Here is an 18,303-nt window from a genome sequence, read left to right as displayed (position 1 = left end):
TTGGTTACCTGTGTCATTTAGGTAACACAAATAGCAATTCCAGTAAGGCACACTAAGTTTGTAAAATTCTTTCGCCTTATCAATCAGGGGTATTAATTGTTGCTTGATGTGGAAGAATGAATTTAAATAATTTTAGCACAAGGTTCCAACACAGCAACAAGATCAAAAACTGAAGTGATCAGGATACTTTTTGAATCCTCTGTACTGTATATAATGTTATTACAAACCTGTATCTCAAAGAGTTACTTGTCAGAAAATGCTAAGGCTTTTACAGGGTTATGCATGTACAAGTTTATTAGGGTCATTATTTTTACATGTACTGAATACAGTGATAGTACCATGAAACCTCTGTCTTCCTTATCTAGAAAATCTCTCAACATGTTTTAATAAGATATAAATCTATGTCCTGTACTTTAATAGTTCTGAAACCCGTGGCTTAAAAGCCCTTTTTACAATTCCAAGGTCCTTAATGCTCCATATACAGTATTAAGGTTGATGATGCACCCTCTGTTGCAAAAACTAATGCAATGCACTTTACATATATTCCAAAAAAAGATACAAACCCATCTTGGATGGGTAGCACAGTAAGAAAATTTTATATATATATATATATATATATATATATATATATTTATTGTCACAAACTCCACAAAGAGCCATAGCAAGGTTTGGGGCAGCCACCCATATATTTGGTTTCCTGGCTGCAAATTGTAAGTAAATAATAGCATTGATGTGCACAAAACCAAGTCCAAAACAGAACAGAGGGAATAAGGAAAATGTGTAGGCTTTTAAAGGTAAAGACAGGAAGTGAAGTCAGAGGGGTCGGCTCAGAAGAGTCTTCAGCCATAGGCTCGAGCCCGGACGTGACATCAAAGGGGCCGGAGCCGACAAGGTCTTCCTCCATAGGCTCGATCCTGGAAGTGACATCAACAGGGCCAGGTGGAATCTCCCATGGATGATCTGCAGGAAAGTGAGAAAAAGAATCAGTGCACTCTGCCACATCCCAGTTTGACTCAGAATTGCCCTTACTCAAGCCCTTTAGCTGCCTTCCATGCACACGTGTGTGACTATGTATATTATAGATATATATATATAGATATATATTGTGATAGTTAGAGGTCTCCGTGACCCCTTGAACCCTCAGACTAGACGTCAGACACCAGGTAAAAGTCCAAATATAATATTTATTATTATAAATAAGTGCACAAAGCACCCTCCTCTCCACAATACTCAATAACAAACCACAATAATCAATAATCAATCCTCCACACTCCCAGACACTTTGCCACCCTTCCTCCCAGCTCAGCTCAACGTCAAGTCCTTTTATAGTCCTGATCCGGAAGTGTTTCGCCCTCTCTGTCCACGTGACTAGGAACACTTCCGGGTCATATAAAAACTCTTCTTTACCCCGGAGGCACGTCGTTTCTTCCTGTCATGTGATCATGACGCACCTCCGGGTTATAGGGCACATAAGAGTCCGACAACCTCCCTACAGCGACTCCTGGAGGCCCCCATGGTATCCAGCAGGGCTGTACATATAAACTACAGAGTCCATGATGCCCTGCTGGAATTCGGGGCACGTTCATGCTGTCGGGAGAGCTCCTCCTGGCGGCCTGGGGGTGAGGGCCGGAGTAGAAAGCCGGCAATCCTTCACAATATATATATATATATATATATATATATATATATATATATATATATATATATATATATATATATATATATATGTTTTGGAAACAGGAAATAATGTAAGGACCTGAGCAACTTTGGCAAGGTCCAAATTGTGATGACTAGACAACTGGCTTAGAGCATCTTGAGTTCCCAGTATGCAGTGGTTAGTACCTACCAATAGTGATCCAAAGATGGACAACTGGTAAACTGTAAAAACTTAATGCTGGCCATGAGACAAAGGTGTTCAAACAGTGCATTGCAGCTTGCAGTGAATGGGGCTGTGTAGCCGCAGACTTGTCAGGGTGCCCGTGCTAAACCCTGTCTATTGCCAAAAGTGCCTACAATGGGTAGATGAACATCAGAACTGGACCATAGAGTAATTGAAAGAAGGTGGCCTGGTCTGATGAATTATGCTTACTTTTCAGATTATGTCAGCAGCCGAGTGTGTGTGTGTCATTTACCTGGGGAAGGGATGGTGAATCTAGCTGAGAGAGTATGCTCCCTTGGGATATATGTTCATTAGAGAAACATAAAGGTCTGGGGCAAATTCAAGGACAACCCTGTATAACTGAAAATAAACGTGAGTTCTAAACATGATCAAAAAAGGCAAAAGGTGACTGCTCCAAGATGGTGACTCTTCTGGTTAAGTACAGGTCAGGCAAGAAGAGGTGGGTCCAGGGGGATGGATACCAGAACTGATTTCAGAGGTGGTAGGGCTGTCAAGCATCCGGTCTGTAAAGGGGTGTAGAGAAGAACATATAGTAAACTGCATCAACTTGTGGATCAGCGAGGAATTACCACCACCAGTGCCTTTAAGCCAGGACTATTCAATTACAATATCATTTGGGCCAGATTTTCAAGACATTTATCTATGCCAGACATTTTCAGCAGCCGGTAAGCCGCAGACAATGACACATTTTAAATCAACACAAATGAATGTATTTGAAAACAAGTAATGTTTATTCATTGTTTCCCTTTTACATTTGGTCACATCTGACACAGACACATCAAAAACATATACAAAAAAACAACAAAAAAAGCTATAACTGAACAGAATCTGAGGTAGTAACAAAACTTTTTTTTCCTATTTTGAAATAAAAAAATAAATATATTGCTCACAATTGACCCAGGCGCATCTCGAAGTATATAAGATCAAAATAGTGCACTGTATTAGCAATAACATTTGCTTCCCTTTTGAAAAATGAGATCCTTCCCCAATTTAAATGGGTGGTCATGACAGGCAAGGTGTTATTTTTTTTTCATAGAACTTAAACTATTTCATTCACACGGTTTTAATCAATCATATGACACAGGTTAAATTTGAGTTCCACAACAACACCTTTCCTGTTGAAATTGTTTCCCTGCCCCACAGAAAAAAAAACCTGAGTAAATGTTTAAGAGAAAGGCAAAACGTATGGCGTGAAATTGGATTGGCACATTTATTTTAATGATTTGTCTTTAAAATGTCTTTGTACAGAGTTCCTAGGTGTCAAATAATTAATTATTAATTACTAGCCGACGCCCACGGCGGTGTAAGAATAGGAATGAAAAACGGTGAGAAAGGAATTCAGAAATCAAGAAGAAATAAATACTTCTTGAAATACAGAGTTGTGAATAGGTGTTTTGGTGGAGAAAACAGATAATGAGTTGAAAGATCTAACCCTAGAAAAAGCCACGTACAACTGACCGTGGCTGAAGACTGGTTGTTGTAGATTAACGCAAATCTTTGCAAACGTTTGTCCTTGGGACTTGTTGATAGTCAAGGAGAAGGTGAGTCTGAGTGGGAATTGTGTGCGTTTAAATTTAAAAGGGAGATTGGTGTTGGAAGGAAGGAGAGAGATTCTGGGAATGAAGATTGTTTCCGAATTTTGGATAGCGATCAGTTTGCACTCAATAATATTTGTATGTATTCGGTAAACGATGAGTCTTGCTCCATTGCAAAGACCTTTTGATGGCATAATATTTCGGAGGAGAATAACTAGAGTTCCCACCTTCAGATGAAGGATATGGGGAGGCATGCCAGTTTGTGTGAGGGTGTGTAAAAACTCCTGTGAGTACATTAGTTGATTATTAGGATCGTCACTGACTACTGTATCTACACTCTTGAAGGTCACTTTTTCACCCTGTATAAGATCAAGAACTTTGTTGTTAATATGTAGAGAATCGTCGTTTGTGACGTTCAGTATTGGTCTTGTAGCTTTTACTTTCGAAAGCTCTCATATTTTTTGTGAGTTTTAGAACTTTCATTTCGTTCCACAGCCTGTGTTTGTTGATGGAAGAGGCAACGGTGAGGGCTCAAGAACTGCAGAAGATAACAGGCAGTATTTGGCTGAAATTCGGATACTGTTGTTCATTTTATAACAAAGGCTTAGGAAACAACCATCGCAGTATAACGAAAATAGGAAGGAGCAAAACAAATAGCAAGGAGCGAAACCAATGCCAATGGTCGACAGAGTACCTTCCTGTAGCAGGCTACGGAAAAGACTCCCAGGCGCACACATGGCTGAAGTGAAAGGTCACGCGGTCAGGCTAGATATAGGGCGGTGACTTGACATCAATGGGATCATGAGAGATGAGCGGGGAACGTGGTAGTCCGAAGGAGGAATAGGAATCGAGAAAAGCGGCGTGGGGGCGTATGGAAGGCCTCAGGCAGCGTGGAGAAGGGTTTGGAAGAGCAGGAATAGGAATCGAGAAATGGCGTGTCGGCTATGTTTGGGCGGGACCGATTTTGAAGAGAAGCCGCAGGCAGCGTGGGGAAGGATTTCGAAGAGGACGAATAGGAATCGAGAAATGCCATGTCGGCTGCGTGTGGGGGAGACTGGTTTTGAAGAGGAGCCACAGGCAGCGTGGGGAAGGGTTTGGAAGAGGACAAATAGCAATCGAGAAATGCCGTGTCAGCTGTGTGTGGGGGGGACCGCTTTTGAAGAGGAAGCAGGACAAACCAGAAGAGAAATATATATAATTTTCTTTTTTGATGAGCTCCCATTGAAGAATTTATTGGTAACAGAACATATAGTGCACATGCCAAAACGACTGACACAGTGACATTTTTGATACTATTTTAACAAAGTTTGCTTTTCGCTGCCAATCACCGAGCAGCCCAGTAAAACAACAACAATACACCTTGAGCTTTAAAAGATAGACTTCATCATCACATCGCTGTGCGTGACAAAACAGAGGGCAGGCGACTGCTCGTACATCTTTACCGACAGACAAGCTGGCATTTTGTATGGAGTATGAGGTATATCAAAAGAGAAACAATATGCAAAGATGTGCAAACAGCATTTTGTATGGAATATGAGCTATACCAAAAGAGAAACAGTATGCAAAGATGTGCAAACACGTGGAGATCGGTAACAATCACACTTTAGTGTGCCGCACCAAATCAGAAGGCACAACTGAATTCCACAGGGCACAGATATATTCATAACAGGGGACCTATATGATGGGCAGATGAATTTAAAATGTTTTGCATGCCTACCTTTTGTTTTGATGACTGGTTGCATCATATTCAGCCCTTCGTTCATTATTCTGGCACAAGCGTAACCAGCCTCTCGTCGAAATTCATGGCTGTCCCATCAGCAGCACCATGTACTTAGAATATATTCAACTCTCCTGCGTAAACCAGGCTTTTATGAGGGGCCAAACAGGCCAAAAATCATATATTTTTGTACAAAAACTATTGGTTTACATGTGAACACTATTGGTTTATGAATAATTACTATTGGTTTGCGTGCATACTTAATTGGTTTGAGTGTGAAGAAAACTGGTTTCATTCATATGAACTATATTAGTTTGTGTCCATATATTATTGGTTTGTGCGTGAACTATATCCGTTTGTATATGCATAGCGCTGGTTTGATATATATTGATATATATTGATTTGCGTGTGTATATTACTGGTTCCAGCACATTTGTTATTGGTTTGTGAGTGAACTGCATTGGTTTACGCTCGCATGTTATCGGTTTGTGTATGAGTTATATTGGTTTGTGTTGTGTGCCAGTCTAACGATGGATTTGTGTATGCACTATATTGGTTTCATGCACATCTTATACTGGTTTCATGTGGGTAACATATAGGTTTTGCGCTTTTGGTGGTATGTGTGTACCATGTTGGTTTCTCGTATGAAACATACTGGTTATGCGAGCACACTCTATCACAACTTTTTGTATGAACTATAGTGGTTCTGCGTGTGAACTATATTGGTTGTTCATGTGATCTTCAGCAGAAATGGGAGGGGCAAAAAACAGGAACTCAGGGACCGGTCGAGTCATAGAGCGTGTAGAGAAGCTGACAGGAGACGGATCTGGGTGTAAACAGCACAATATTTTTTTCCGCAATATTGGTTTGCAAAAGGACTTGGTGGTAATTATTACTATTTAAGAGAATCTGCCATTGAGCCTTTAATGAACACAAGGCTGAAGTTAAGTATTTGGTCATCTTTTTATTCGCTTCCAGCTACATGCTCGCTTGCAACTTGCGACTGTACTTTTTCACACAGCTTTTACAAAAAAATTCTACATTTACGACTGGCGCCTTTATCCAGCATAACATTTTGTTACTACTGTTTACATTTCTTATGCCCAGCGATTCTGCACCGTGCCGCCTAGACAGGTGAAGTGACATGCTCATGGTCACACAGTGTCGCTATCAGGACTTGAACCAACAAATGCAGAGTGTAGAGGACAAAGCCCTAACCACAATGCTGCAATGCTTGCACATCTACAACGTGTATATTATTTGACATAATATAGAATGTCCAGGACAGATTCCTTTCTTAAAGTTGAGTTTAACATTTTCAACACGTTCAAGTCCTAAATCTGGAATATTTATTCTTTCAAATAATGTATCCATATGCCGATTAATGTACACGCTGTAGAATATTTTGCTTTGCTCTTAACATTGAAGAAGAAGATGGTTTGTGAATAAGCAGCTGACTGCAAGCATATGTGTAGCTACAAGTGAATAAAATGCCAGCTGAATGCATACCTAACTTACTGTAAGTCCTGTGATCATTTCAGATGTTAAAAATAATCACCACCAAGCCCTTCCACAAACATTGTGGCATACAAAAGTATTCAGTCCCCTTGAAAGTAATAATTTTCTGCAAGACAAAAGATTTATACATATATTTATTCATTCAGTATTTTATGTGACAAAACATTTCCAAAGTCGAAATAAACCATTTTCTGTAGACATTTAACTGAAGAAGAAAAACTCCAAAGTTAATGTTTGCATAGTGTAATAAAAGACACAGAAATGCATAAAGGTTTGGGGTTTCCGGCCCCGTATACTGTACAGATTTTCAAAAACAAAACAATAAACATGGTCACTGCTATGACTTGAGGTCATTACAAGAACAACATTGCATGACATGGAGGGAACTTATATCTGGAGGGACCAGAAACTGATGACTGGAATGCTGGGAGGAAACAGAGGTGTTGTATGGGAGTCGTGACGTCATCAAGATGAGACCAGAGGAAGGGATGGAATGCGGAAGTGGCAGCGTGTGGTTTAGTGAGTCCGGGGACGTTTATGGTGGTGTTGTTTCTGTCTTTCTGCAGGAACAAAAGAAAGAAAGGTTAGTACCCGCCTTGATCCCCTGGCACGATATGGTACACTGCTTGTTGGCTCTTTTCGCGGCTCCCCATGCGCGCGTGCGCGACAATAGGCATTTAAACCTCTGTGCTTTGGAAGCGCCATCTTTACACCTGTTATGCTGTATAAAATCTGTACATTTTGGTTTAATTTTCCATTATACTTAGTTCGAGACAAGACAACAGATGAACTACATTTAATACAAATAAATGCAGGTTTTCTTCCCTTACACCTCACTTTTAAAACAGCTGTTCCAACATAGAAAGGAAGACATGCTGGTGGCTCAATTACTTTATAGCCTGGGAAAGATGGACATGAAGCAACATCAAAAAAACTTTATTATCTGGGAAAGAGTTTGAGCAAAATTAATCAATTATATTGACAGCCAACCAATCAGATGCATTTGTTGTGAAACCATGGCATGACATTTCATAATAAATATGCCTCATTTTGAAAGCAATGTAAGAGAAGAAGAAAGTAGAGGAGAAGAAAGTAAAGAAGAAGAAGAAGAGGTGCTGCAAGGTTTATAAGGCTGAGAGTGAGGAGCTCCATTCGATAGTTGGGACAGTACTAAAAGAAGGTATTCTTGGCTGATAAATGGCCTATAGTCAAGAGTGCTGAGTCTTTGTATGTTTAAATGTATTCTTGTAGACCAAGAGTAATATTTAGGTCTGAGATATCATTAAAACATCTATGTTGTTTGTGCCGATAATAAGTAAGTCTCTTGAGGTGCTGAGTGACAGGCTGTGTTATTCCAAAAGCACTTGTGTGGTTTAAAGTGCTAGAGGTTAATCAGCGTGTGTGTGTCATTCATGGGGCACTGTTGTGGTTAGGGTCTGTGTGTATGCGTATATCTATGTATGTGTGTGTTCATCTTAAAATGCAACAGTAGACCTACCTGATAACGAAATTGACGAGAACACTTACCCTTAGAAAAAACAGGTAAAGGGTACATAGAGGGAAACACTACGATAATACAACACCAATGACAAATTAATTACAAAAGTGACAGTCATTTAACAGTCATAATTAAATATGATGAGGTGCTACTTGTGAGTCCTTTCAATTTCTCTGGATATAAACAGCCCCCATTGTAAGGGCCGTAATCTTTGGTGGACAGTCACTGCAAAAATGAAAACAAAGGAGCATTCTACTGATGTGAGAAACAAAGTTACAAAGGAGCATTCTACTGATGTGAGAAACAAAGTTATTGAAATGCACAAAGCAGGGAATGGTTATAAAAATATCAAAAGAGTTTGAATGTCCCATTGTGCACTGTTGGATTCATCATCAGAAAGTGGAAGGTTCATCAAAGTACATAGACTCTGACTAGAAAAGGCTGTCCCTCAAAACTCAACATCAGAGTGAGACATCGACTGGTGAGAGAGGCGACTAGAAATCCAACCGTCACTCTCAGACGTCTGCAATGCTCTTTGGCTGCAACTGGAGTGAAGGTGCAGGGGTCCACAATTTCAAAAGCTTTCCATAAAACAGGCCTCTATGGGAGGACAGCATGAAAGGAGCCATTCCTTAAGAAAGTCCACATAAAAGAACATATAGTGTTTGCCACAAAGCATGAGAAAGACCCAGTTAAAATGTGGGAGAAGGTTTTATGGTCAGATGAGACTAAAATAGAAGTTTTTGGTCAGAATTAAGAGGCATGTAAAGCGTAACACTAACATTGCCCAGACCTCAAGAAACAACATTCCTACAGTGGAATATGGTGGTGGCAGTGTCATGCTATGGGGATGGTTTTCATGTGCTGGGACTGAGAATCTTGTCACAGTTGAAGGGAGAATGGATGGACACAAATACTGCATAATTTTGCAAGAGAACTTGTTTCAGTCTGTTATGAAAGCTCGGGAGAAGATTAATCTTTCAACATGATAATGACCCCAAGCATTAGGGCAATGTGACACTGGGATAGCTCAAAAACAGAAAGGTGAATGTTTTAGGGTGGCCAAGTCAAAGCCCTGAGCTTAACCCTGTTGAGAATCTGTGGCACTATTTGAAAACTGCTGTTCAGAGGTGCCATCTCACAAACATAGAGAGTCTCTAGAAATCCTGCCAAGAAGAATGGGGCAGAATCACTCCAGAACAATGTGCAGAACTGGGGCATACTTAACATACCCCAAAAGAACGAAGGCTGTTACAGCAGCAAAAGGGTTATTGACAAAGTATGAATGTGTTGGGCTTGAATACTTAATGCAAACACCAACTTTGGAGTTTTTCTTCTTCAGTTAAATATCTACTGAAAATTGTTTATTTAGACTTTGGAAATGTATTGTTACAGCACAAGAGTTAACATTAAAAAGACTGAATGAATAAACGTGGAAAAATCTTTTGTCATACAGAAAATTAGGATGACTTTTATAGTGATTGAATACTTTTGCATGTCACCGTATGTTCATGAAAGGGCTTGGTGGTTATTATTTTAACAGTATTTTCCCTTAATTCTGAAATGATCACAGGGCTGAAGTTAAGTGCACATTCTGCTGGCTTTTTATTCACTCCTAGCTACATCCAGTATATCTTTGCAGTCAGCTACTTATTCGCACATCTTTTGCACACCAGCTTCTTATTCTATTTTAACAGCATGCAAAATATTGTACAGCATGTACATCAATCAGCATCATTACAAACTGATCCATTATTTGAAAAAATAAATATTCCACATTTTGGTTCTGCACAGGTCAAAAATGTTAAATACAACTTTAATTTAACAAAGGAATCTGTCTTGTCACAAAACTGAAAATTACGATGGCCCAGCGTGATTTAACACTTTACAGTGCCCATTAAATATCACAGTAAATCCTATTTATCAGATATTGGAGTGGAATTAAATTGACTGCCAAACCACAGGATACACTTGCTCTTCTTTAACAGCCTGCCTGGGTTATCTCCACTTGTCTCTCCTCATCTCTGTTTTGCCTTCTTCCTGTTAGTTTGCTTACATGGTAGTAATGCTTTTCTCCCTGTTAGCTGGCTTGCATGGTTTAGATGTTTCAGCTGTATTTATTCATGGCTTCATTTACCTGTCTGAAGTAAGGTGGAATAAAGCTCACAAATCACAGTGGCCCACTTCAACCCTTTGGCTCCAGATGGCAGCAGGATGCATTAAAGAAAGAAAACAAGCAGACAGAGGCAGTGAGATGCTCAGAACAATGTTCTGCTGGGTAACCATAGGTCCTGGAATTCATGCAGATGTTACTTTGAAACGTACCACCTACCTAAAGATTGATACAGAACATGTACACCCCTTCATGGCAATGGTAGTTCCTAAAGGCAGTGGCCTGTTTCAGCAGGATAATATACACTACCACACTACAAAAAATGTTCAGTAATGTTTTGAGGAACATAACAAAGAGTTCAAGGAGTAGACTTGGCCTCCAAATTCCTTAGATCCATGGAAGCCTCACCTTGCAACACGTAGGACTTGTGGATTCCATGCCTCAGCAGATCTCAGCTGTTTATACAGTACAAAGGGGACTTACACAATATTAGGCAGGTGGCTTTAATGTTGTAGCTATCAGTATGTGTAGCATACTGAGCAGGGTCATAGGGCACAAGGTTGAAATATTATATATATATACTGTATATATGTATGTGTGTGTATGACATTATTGCATAATAAGGATCAGTGCAATCATTTCTTGATTTTGCAAAAACAAGACAATTTAAGGTAAACCGTACAAAGCACCCATAGTCCAAATAACTTTATACACTAAACATATAAGTGCGATAAATATAATTTTTTTAATAGTCTGATTATTTCACTCACGCCTGGACAAACTGGTGAGGAAGGCAGGCTCTATTGTTGGCATGGAGCTGGACAGTTTAACATCTGTGGCAGAGCGAAGGGCGCTCAGCAGGCTCCTATCAATTATGGAGAATCCACTGCATCCACTAAATAGTATCCTCTCCAGACAGAAGAGCAGCTTCAGCGACAGACTGCTGTCACTGTCCTGCTCCACTTACAGATTGAGGACATCGTTCCTCCCCCAAACTATGCGACTCTTCAATTCCACCCGGATGGGGTAAACGTTAACATTTAACATTATACAAAGTTATTGTCCGTTTTTCACCTGCATTATTATCATTCTTTAATTTAATATTATTTATTGTATCATTATGCTGCTGCTGGAGAATGTGAATTTCCCATTGGGATTAATAAAGTATCTATCTAATATCTAGGATACTTTTGGGTTAAAAATGTGCGAATATATACAGTAAATAAAACAAGTATGCCTAAAGACAGAAACGAACGAAGTTTCAGAATAAAAAGTAAGCAAATAAGTAAAGAACAATGTAAAACATAAAATTGACGGAAGAAATGTATGACGCAGCGAGAATCATTGAAGGCGTCTGTCAATTCTTGGTAGAGATACAGGCTGTGATTGGCTCACACGTTCATTGAGGCTGTTGTCGCTTTATATTATACGTCAGTGATAACGTATACTTACATTATAGTTAAGTGCTGGGGAAGGCATGGCTGATTGAAGTCAAGTAAACCAAATGACAAAATTCTGCAATACTGAGGGTTGTTCAGTGAAGCTACTGAATCAGACAGCTGCGGAGGTCTGCCACTAGACTCATATTGGAACTGAAGTAAGTATGTGCGAGAACACAGGTGTGTCAGCGTCTGGGCATGCGTATTTAACTATGCGCGCATAATATGACGTCATTTCAGGGTCACTGCATGTCTTCGCCAGCGTCTTTCCTCAAGATGTCAGTGTCTAGCGTTTCACGGATTTAAGAAACGTCCCTATTGAATTTAGAGAAAAGTTGCGACGTGAGATACAAAAATGTCTAAGAACCTGAGAATTGCTCTGATATTTGGTGGCTTTGTGACAGCAGTGGGAGTGACATTGTATCCATTATATTTTTATCCGCTCACACATGTAGACGAATATAGTAAGTGTACTGTTTTTATAGCCAGGATGTTTAACACAGTTAAAAACTATTCCGTTATTAAAGCTTTAATGTTAAAAGTGTGCCGAGCTGTTGAAATTTGGTCTCTTAGAAGTAGTTGAAGTGTTTTAGTATCATATTGCGGTCATAGTTCTGCATGTCTATGTATGACACTTTGTTTCATTACATTAAATAAAGCTTGTTTAAATAGTTTCACAAACTCTACAAGTTTACCAAAATATATCGTACTAATATTGTGAGGCTTCGGTAATACATATAAGGTGACCTCTATAAAGTGTTTTTTTCTTTGTTTTTTTTAAATAAGCTGTAACAAAGTGATCCCGCCAGTCTGCTCCAGTCTAATGATTATCCTAGTTACATTTGGCACAATATAGGAGAAAAGTCTTGGAGAGATACCAGTTCATTTGAGGGCTTGCATACGCAGTCCTACCCCAAATCAATTATGCTGACTTGAACATTCGGCGGATTCTAGGAATGGCAGAATTATGTAATACAACTACATTGAAAAAAGGAAAAATAACAATAAATATGAAATGGGTAAAACATGCTATTCAGAGAATATTAAATGAAAGCTGAATGCATGTATTTATTCAGATTTTTGTATTCGGACATGCTATTCAGAGAATGTTAAATGAAAGCTGAATGCATGTATTTATTCAGATTTTTGTATTCAGTGTCTACTGTTAGGTCCGTTTTTACAGGACTTTAGTTCATGGCAGACCATTTCCAGTTTTGTGAGATATTTTGCTGTTAAATCTGGCCATGCTTATTGTTTTGAAATAATATTTGTTTTACTGAATTTGAGGTCCAAAAGTACTCTATAAGTTTGATAGTGTATAGTTGATCAGTTGTACGTACTGTGATTTGATCATAAGGCATCATTTTCTTTCTGAAATTTATTTACATGTCCTTTTTCTCAACATGGTCTTACCATTATATATGGTGCAGTCCATTGCAGGTGAAAACCGTACAATGACAACTGTAGATTTGTTAACATTTTATAAATTGTACGGCTTTCATGGGATCAGTGCCACAGTATGAGATTCATTTTATGGCTGGGAAGGGTATTTTTAAAGAATTTCATTTTAATCCAGTCATGCTTAATGGCTCCCAAAATTAGCTGTTTTGAGGAACAGATATGAGTTTGTTACTTATTGATTTTTTTATTTTTTTTTTTTGCCTACCAGAAGTGAACTGACACTTTTAGTCTAAGTAAAGTCTTTATTAATATTTGACATTGGCTGGAAGGGTTTCTTTCAAAATTACCGTATATGGGCATATCCATTCTCAAGCTTCTGTGTTTTCTTGAAACCTGCCCTAAGCTTGGCAATTGCCCATATCTGAGGAGATCTAAAAACTGGCTTTGTAACATCAGACGACAATCTGTGCTTACTGTGAGTCCACAAGGACAGAATATTAAAAAGTGACATTTAAAAAAAAAAATAATAAGTTTTAAATTTGGTTCTTACAGTTAGCATAACGTTCTCATATCCTTAGATTTATAGGGCATTTCTTATATATTTTAATGACAAGTATATTAGGATTGTTAACAAAGCATGTATATCAGTTCTAGTTAAATTAAAAAAAACCTAATTTTAAATTTACTTAAATATTCTTTATTTTATTTGCATGAATAGAAGAAATGCAGAAATTGAATAGAGCTGGATTTAAACAGGAGGATGTTCAGCCAACAGGTCAGTAATTCCTGATATCACCAAATCTACTCATGTGCTGGTAAAATATACATTATATTTTATCTTCTCACCTTTTTCTGTTGAAATGAAAAAAGATAAGTTATTAAATAGGTTACTATTAAATACATTTTGAGAAGAAGAATGAAGTCAAAGTTCCTGTTTTATTCACAGAAAAGTAAATGGGATTTAAAATGTAAAAATTAACATGAGGCTAAGGGGTGCTGTATAATGTCCTTATAATTGCTACACATATGCTTTAACCATATTTTATTCCTTTATTAAATTTAAGTGATCATAAAAAATGAAACTAACTACTAACTCAGTAATGTTCAGTGGCCTTGTGAAAACAAACATTGTTAGTTTTGAGATGCAGGTACTTATTTTTAAAGAGTACTCATCTGGAATTTACAACAGGTGAAGTACAAGGGATTTATGGTTGAATACCTATACTTTTTCCCTACTGAAACTGGTTGGTTGGGTTGCAAACATGTTATGCAACAAGATGATGAGTAGTGAGGTTTTTGTAATGCACTTGGCATGCAGAATGTTCCTCCCCATGGATCAAGTGCAGACAGGTGAGCCAGTTCAGTAGGTGACCATGCAGGTGTAAGCCATTTTAGTGCCTTTGCTATGTATTGGTAATGGTGACAGTTTTTATCTTGTACTAGCAGAAATACCCAGCATTGTCATATAAAGGATGCCGGCAGTCACCTCCAGTTGCTCTCTGGTGGCCGTTCCAAATGTCATCACCCCCCCCCATCCTACCCAGAAGAGGAGTGGAGTGGAGTGGGGTGGGGTGGGGCTGGGGTTAGAGTTGATTTCATCCTACAGTATTTTTAGTCGACCAATGAGAAATACTGTATGTGTACCAAGTTTCATGAAAATTGCTCCAGACGTTCAGAAGTGATGCTGGAACATGCATACATACACACATTGACTTTTATTTAGATATACATATCTAATATATATATAGATAAGATTATGACCTTTATAATTCAGATGGTGAAGTCTTCTGCAATACTTTAATGGTGAAGTTTGGGTGTAATTTTAGCAAGTTTTTAATTTTTTTTTAAATTGTATTAATAAATTTGCTAATATTTCTATTTGTAGTTAATTCTCTTGTGCTGACCTATTATTGCCAGTTGCCGAGTGCACCATCCATATTGTTCATTTTGTTATTCCCAGTTTGTGTGCATTGGCTTTGTTGTTTTTTTTATCACCCTGGTTGCTTTATTTTACAGTTTTTCATTGGCTGTTTTTGGCCTTGATGTTGGTTAAAGCCTACTAATTCCAAAGACATAAAACAGGAATGACAAAGGGTAAACACAATATTTCAGATTTACAGATCTTTTATGTGTGCCTCTCAGAACAACTGGAAAGTGTCCTATACAAATAGCTGTCAGCCAGTCACTCAGTACTTATACCCATCTGTAATGGGAAGATTAAAATTAAATAGAGGTATTACTGTACTTTAAGCCTGCAACACTTGTAATATGATGAAATACATAGAAATAAAATGTAAAATTGCCCAACTTAGCCTCATGTACATTTTTAACCTTAAATCCAAATCAAAGGCTTCCTCTGTTTTTCAGATTTCTAATGATTGTACTTATAGAATTTGAAACTATTGACAGGCTACAAAATCACATATAAATTACAGTGCCATTAAACAATATGGGTGTAATAAGTTTTAGTTGTCATGTCAATCCATGTAAATTCTTTAAAATATTTTAATTTACCCTTTATATTCAGGCTTTATATCATCTTTTGCAATTGCAAACAATCTTTAAAAACACAAAACGGATAATGTTGTAATATTTACTAGGGCTGTGTTATTAAAAAGTTAAGAGGTTGTCATGCCACCATAGTCCTATATTAAGTATGATATAAATAAAGGTCAGTGTTTTCCAAATTTCTTCAGACCGAGAGGACCACTGTGCCATGGTCAAAGACACAGAGGTCCACCAACAGCCAACACTCTTGATTCTTAGCCAGAATTCAGTGTTATAATCACATTTATTAAAGTCAGTGGTATGATAGTGCAGTCATTAGCACTGATGCCTAAAACATCCAGAGTTTAAAATTTGTGCCCAGTTTGTATTTTTGTGGCATTGTTTTTTTCCCTCATTTTCCAGGTACTCCAGTTTTTGTCATAATGGTACAAAATTGGTGACTCTTCTTTGAACTGGATATTGATGTGTCCTACCATCTGCCCAGGGTTAGTTCCCTCCTGTCAGATAATACTGATAGGATTGTTTGTAGCACTAAATTAGATGATGTGTAGTTAGCATATTTTCCCAGTCTCTGTGAAAGATTTCCTTTTACATAACAAATATGTGCATTAGAAAAGTTTATACAATAACCGGCCATTCAGACCAACAACGCTCCCCAGTCCTATCCACTTAATTTTTCTAAAAAAAAAAAAAAAATCAACTGTAGTTTTGAAAATCCCTAATGTCCTACTGCCTACTACAATGTTTGGTAGCTTATCCCTAATGAAAATCTTCCTAATGTTTGTGCGAAACAGTCTGTAGTTCTCTGTGTAAAGAAATCCTTCCTGATGTTTGCTTGAAATTTTCCCTTACGTTTCCAACTGTGTTCTTGATGAACACATTTTAAAATAACTGTCTTGATCCACTGTACTGTTCCCTTCATTAATTTTAAACACTTCATTCATGTCACCTCTTAATCTTCTTTTGCTTCAACTAAAAAAACTTCGCTCTTTTAATCTTTCTTCATAATTCATCCCTGTAGCCCAGGAATCAGCCTAGTCGCTTTTCTCTGGACTTCTCTAGCGCAGCTGTGTCCTTTTTGTAGCCTGGAGACCAAAACTGTACATAGTACTTCAGGTGATGCCTTAACATTGTTTTATAAAATATGAGCATAACTTCCTTGGACTTGTACTCTACGTATCGTTCTATATAACCTAACATTCAAGAGATACAGAGCAATGAAAACCAGGACAAACCGTCTTAAAAACAGCTTTTATCCAAAAGCAATCATGGCCCTGAACTCAGAATAAAACTGTTCCATATCATTCTCCCAATATGCAATGTAGACCTTAAGTCAACAAGTGCAATTTGTATATTTTGTAAAGTACTTTTATTACTATTCTGATAGCCTTTTTAATGGCTTCTAAACACTGTCTGGAAGCTGATAATGTTGAGTCCACAACGACCCTTAAATCCTTCTCATAAAGTGTACTTTCGGTTTTTACATCTCCCATTGTGTATTCAAACATAACAACATTTTTACTTTCTACATGTAATACTTTACATTTATTGACATTACTTTTCATCTGCCACAAATCTGCCCAAGCCTGTATGCTGTCCAAGTCCCTCTGTAATGATTCAACGGATTCCAGATTAGCTGCCAAACTACCTATCTTGGTATCATCTGCAAACTTAACCAGCTTGTTACTTATAGTAATATTTCTATCCAAATAATTTTATATATTGTTCAAAAAAATTAAAGGAACACTTTTTAATCAGAGTATAGCATCAAGTCATTGAAACTACTGGGATATTGATCTGGTCAGTTAAGTTGCAGAGGGGGTTGTTAATCAGTTTCAGGTGCTTTGGTGTTAATGAAATTAACAGGTGCACTTAACAGGGCAACAATGAGATGACCCCCAAAACAGGAATGGTTTAATAGGTGGAGGCCACTGACATTTTTCCCTCAATCTTTCGACTGTTTTTTCACTAGTTTTGCATATGGCTACGGTCAGTGTCACTACTGGTAGGATGAGGCGATACCCGGCCCTACAAAGGTTGCACAGGTAGTCCAACTTCTATAAGATGACACATCAATATGTGCCATTGCCAGAAGGTTCGCTGTGTCTCCCAGCACAGTCTGAGGCATGGAGGGGAGTCCAGGAGACAGGCAGTTACTCTAGGAGAGCTGGACAGGGCCATAGATGGTCCTTAACCCATCAGCAGGACCAGTATCTACTCCTTTGGGCAAGGAGGAACAGGATGAGCACTGCTAGAGCCCTACAAAATGACCTCCAGCAGGCCACTGGTGTGAATGTCTCTGACCAAACAATTGGAAACAGACTTCATGAGGGTGGACTGAGGGCCCGACATCCTCTAGTGGGCCCTGTGCTCACTGCCTGGTACTGTGGAGCTCGATTGGCATTTGCCGTAGAATATGAGAATTGGCAGGTCCACCACTGGGACCCTGTGCTTTTCACAGATGAGAGCAGGTTCACCCTGAGCACGTGACAGACGTGAAAGGGTCCGGAGAAGCTGTGGAGAACATTATGCTGCTTGCAACATCGTTCAGCATGACTGGTTTGGTGGTGGGTCACTGATGGTCTGGGGAGGCGTATTCATGGAGAGACGCACAGACCTCTACAGGCTAGACAACGGCACCTTGACTGCCATTAAGTATTGGGATGAAATCTTT

General features: G+C 38.5%; 1 protein-coding gene and 1 long non-coding RNA gene across 2 annotated transcripts in view; one reads left to right on the top strand and one right to left on the bottom strand.

The window, feature by feature from the left end:
• Positions 1 to 2,220: 2,220 nt before the first annotated feature.
• LOC127527803 (uncharacterized) lies at positions 2,221 to 11,886 on the bottom strand. Its single transcript, XR_007934943.1, has 2 exons — positions 11,734 to 11,886; positions 2,221 to 2,403 (listed from the first exon to the last, which is right to left on the bottom strand). It is a non-coding gene; the product is annotated as an uncharacterized LOC127527803 (long non-coding RNA).
• Positions 11,887 to 11,951: 65 nt separating this feature from the next.
• Positions 11,952 to 18,303, top strand: part of smim20 (small integral membrane protein 20) — a 45,238-nt gene continuing 38,886 nt past the window's right edge. Inside the window, exons 1-2 of the mRNA XM_028802166.2 lie at positions 11,952 to 12,184; positions 13,840 to 13,896. Of these exons, the coding sequence (XP_028657999.1) occupies positions 12,076 to 12,184; positions 13,840 to 13,896 (166 nt within the window). The 5' untranslated portion in view covers positions 11,952 to 12,075. The remainder of the gene's footprint in view (positions 12,185 to 13,839; positions 13,897 to 18,303) is intronic.

This window comes from Erpetoichthys calabaricus, chromosome 5 (assembly GCF_900747795.2).
Source record: "Erpetoichthys calabaricus chromosome 5, fErpCal1.3, whole genome shotgun sequence".
NCBI classification, from domain to species: Eukaryota; Metazoa; Chordata; class Cladistia; order Polypteriformes; family Polypteridae; genus Erpetoichthys; species Erpetoichthys calabaricus.
The sequence above is the reverse complement of the archived record's forward strand: the minus strand, read 5'-3'. Positions and strand labels throughout refer to the sequence as shown.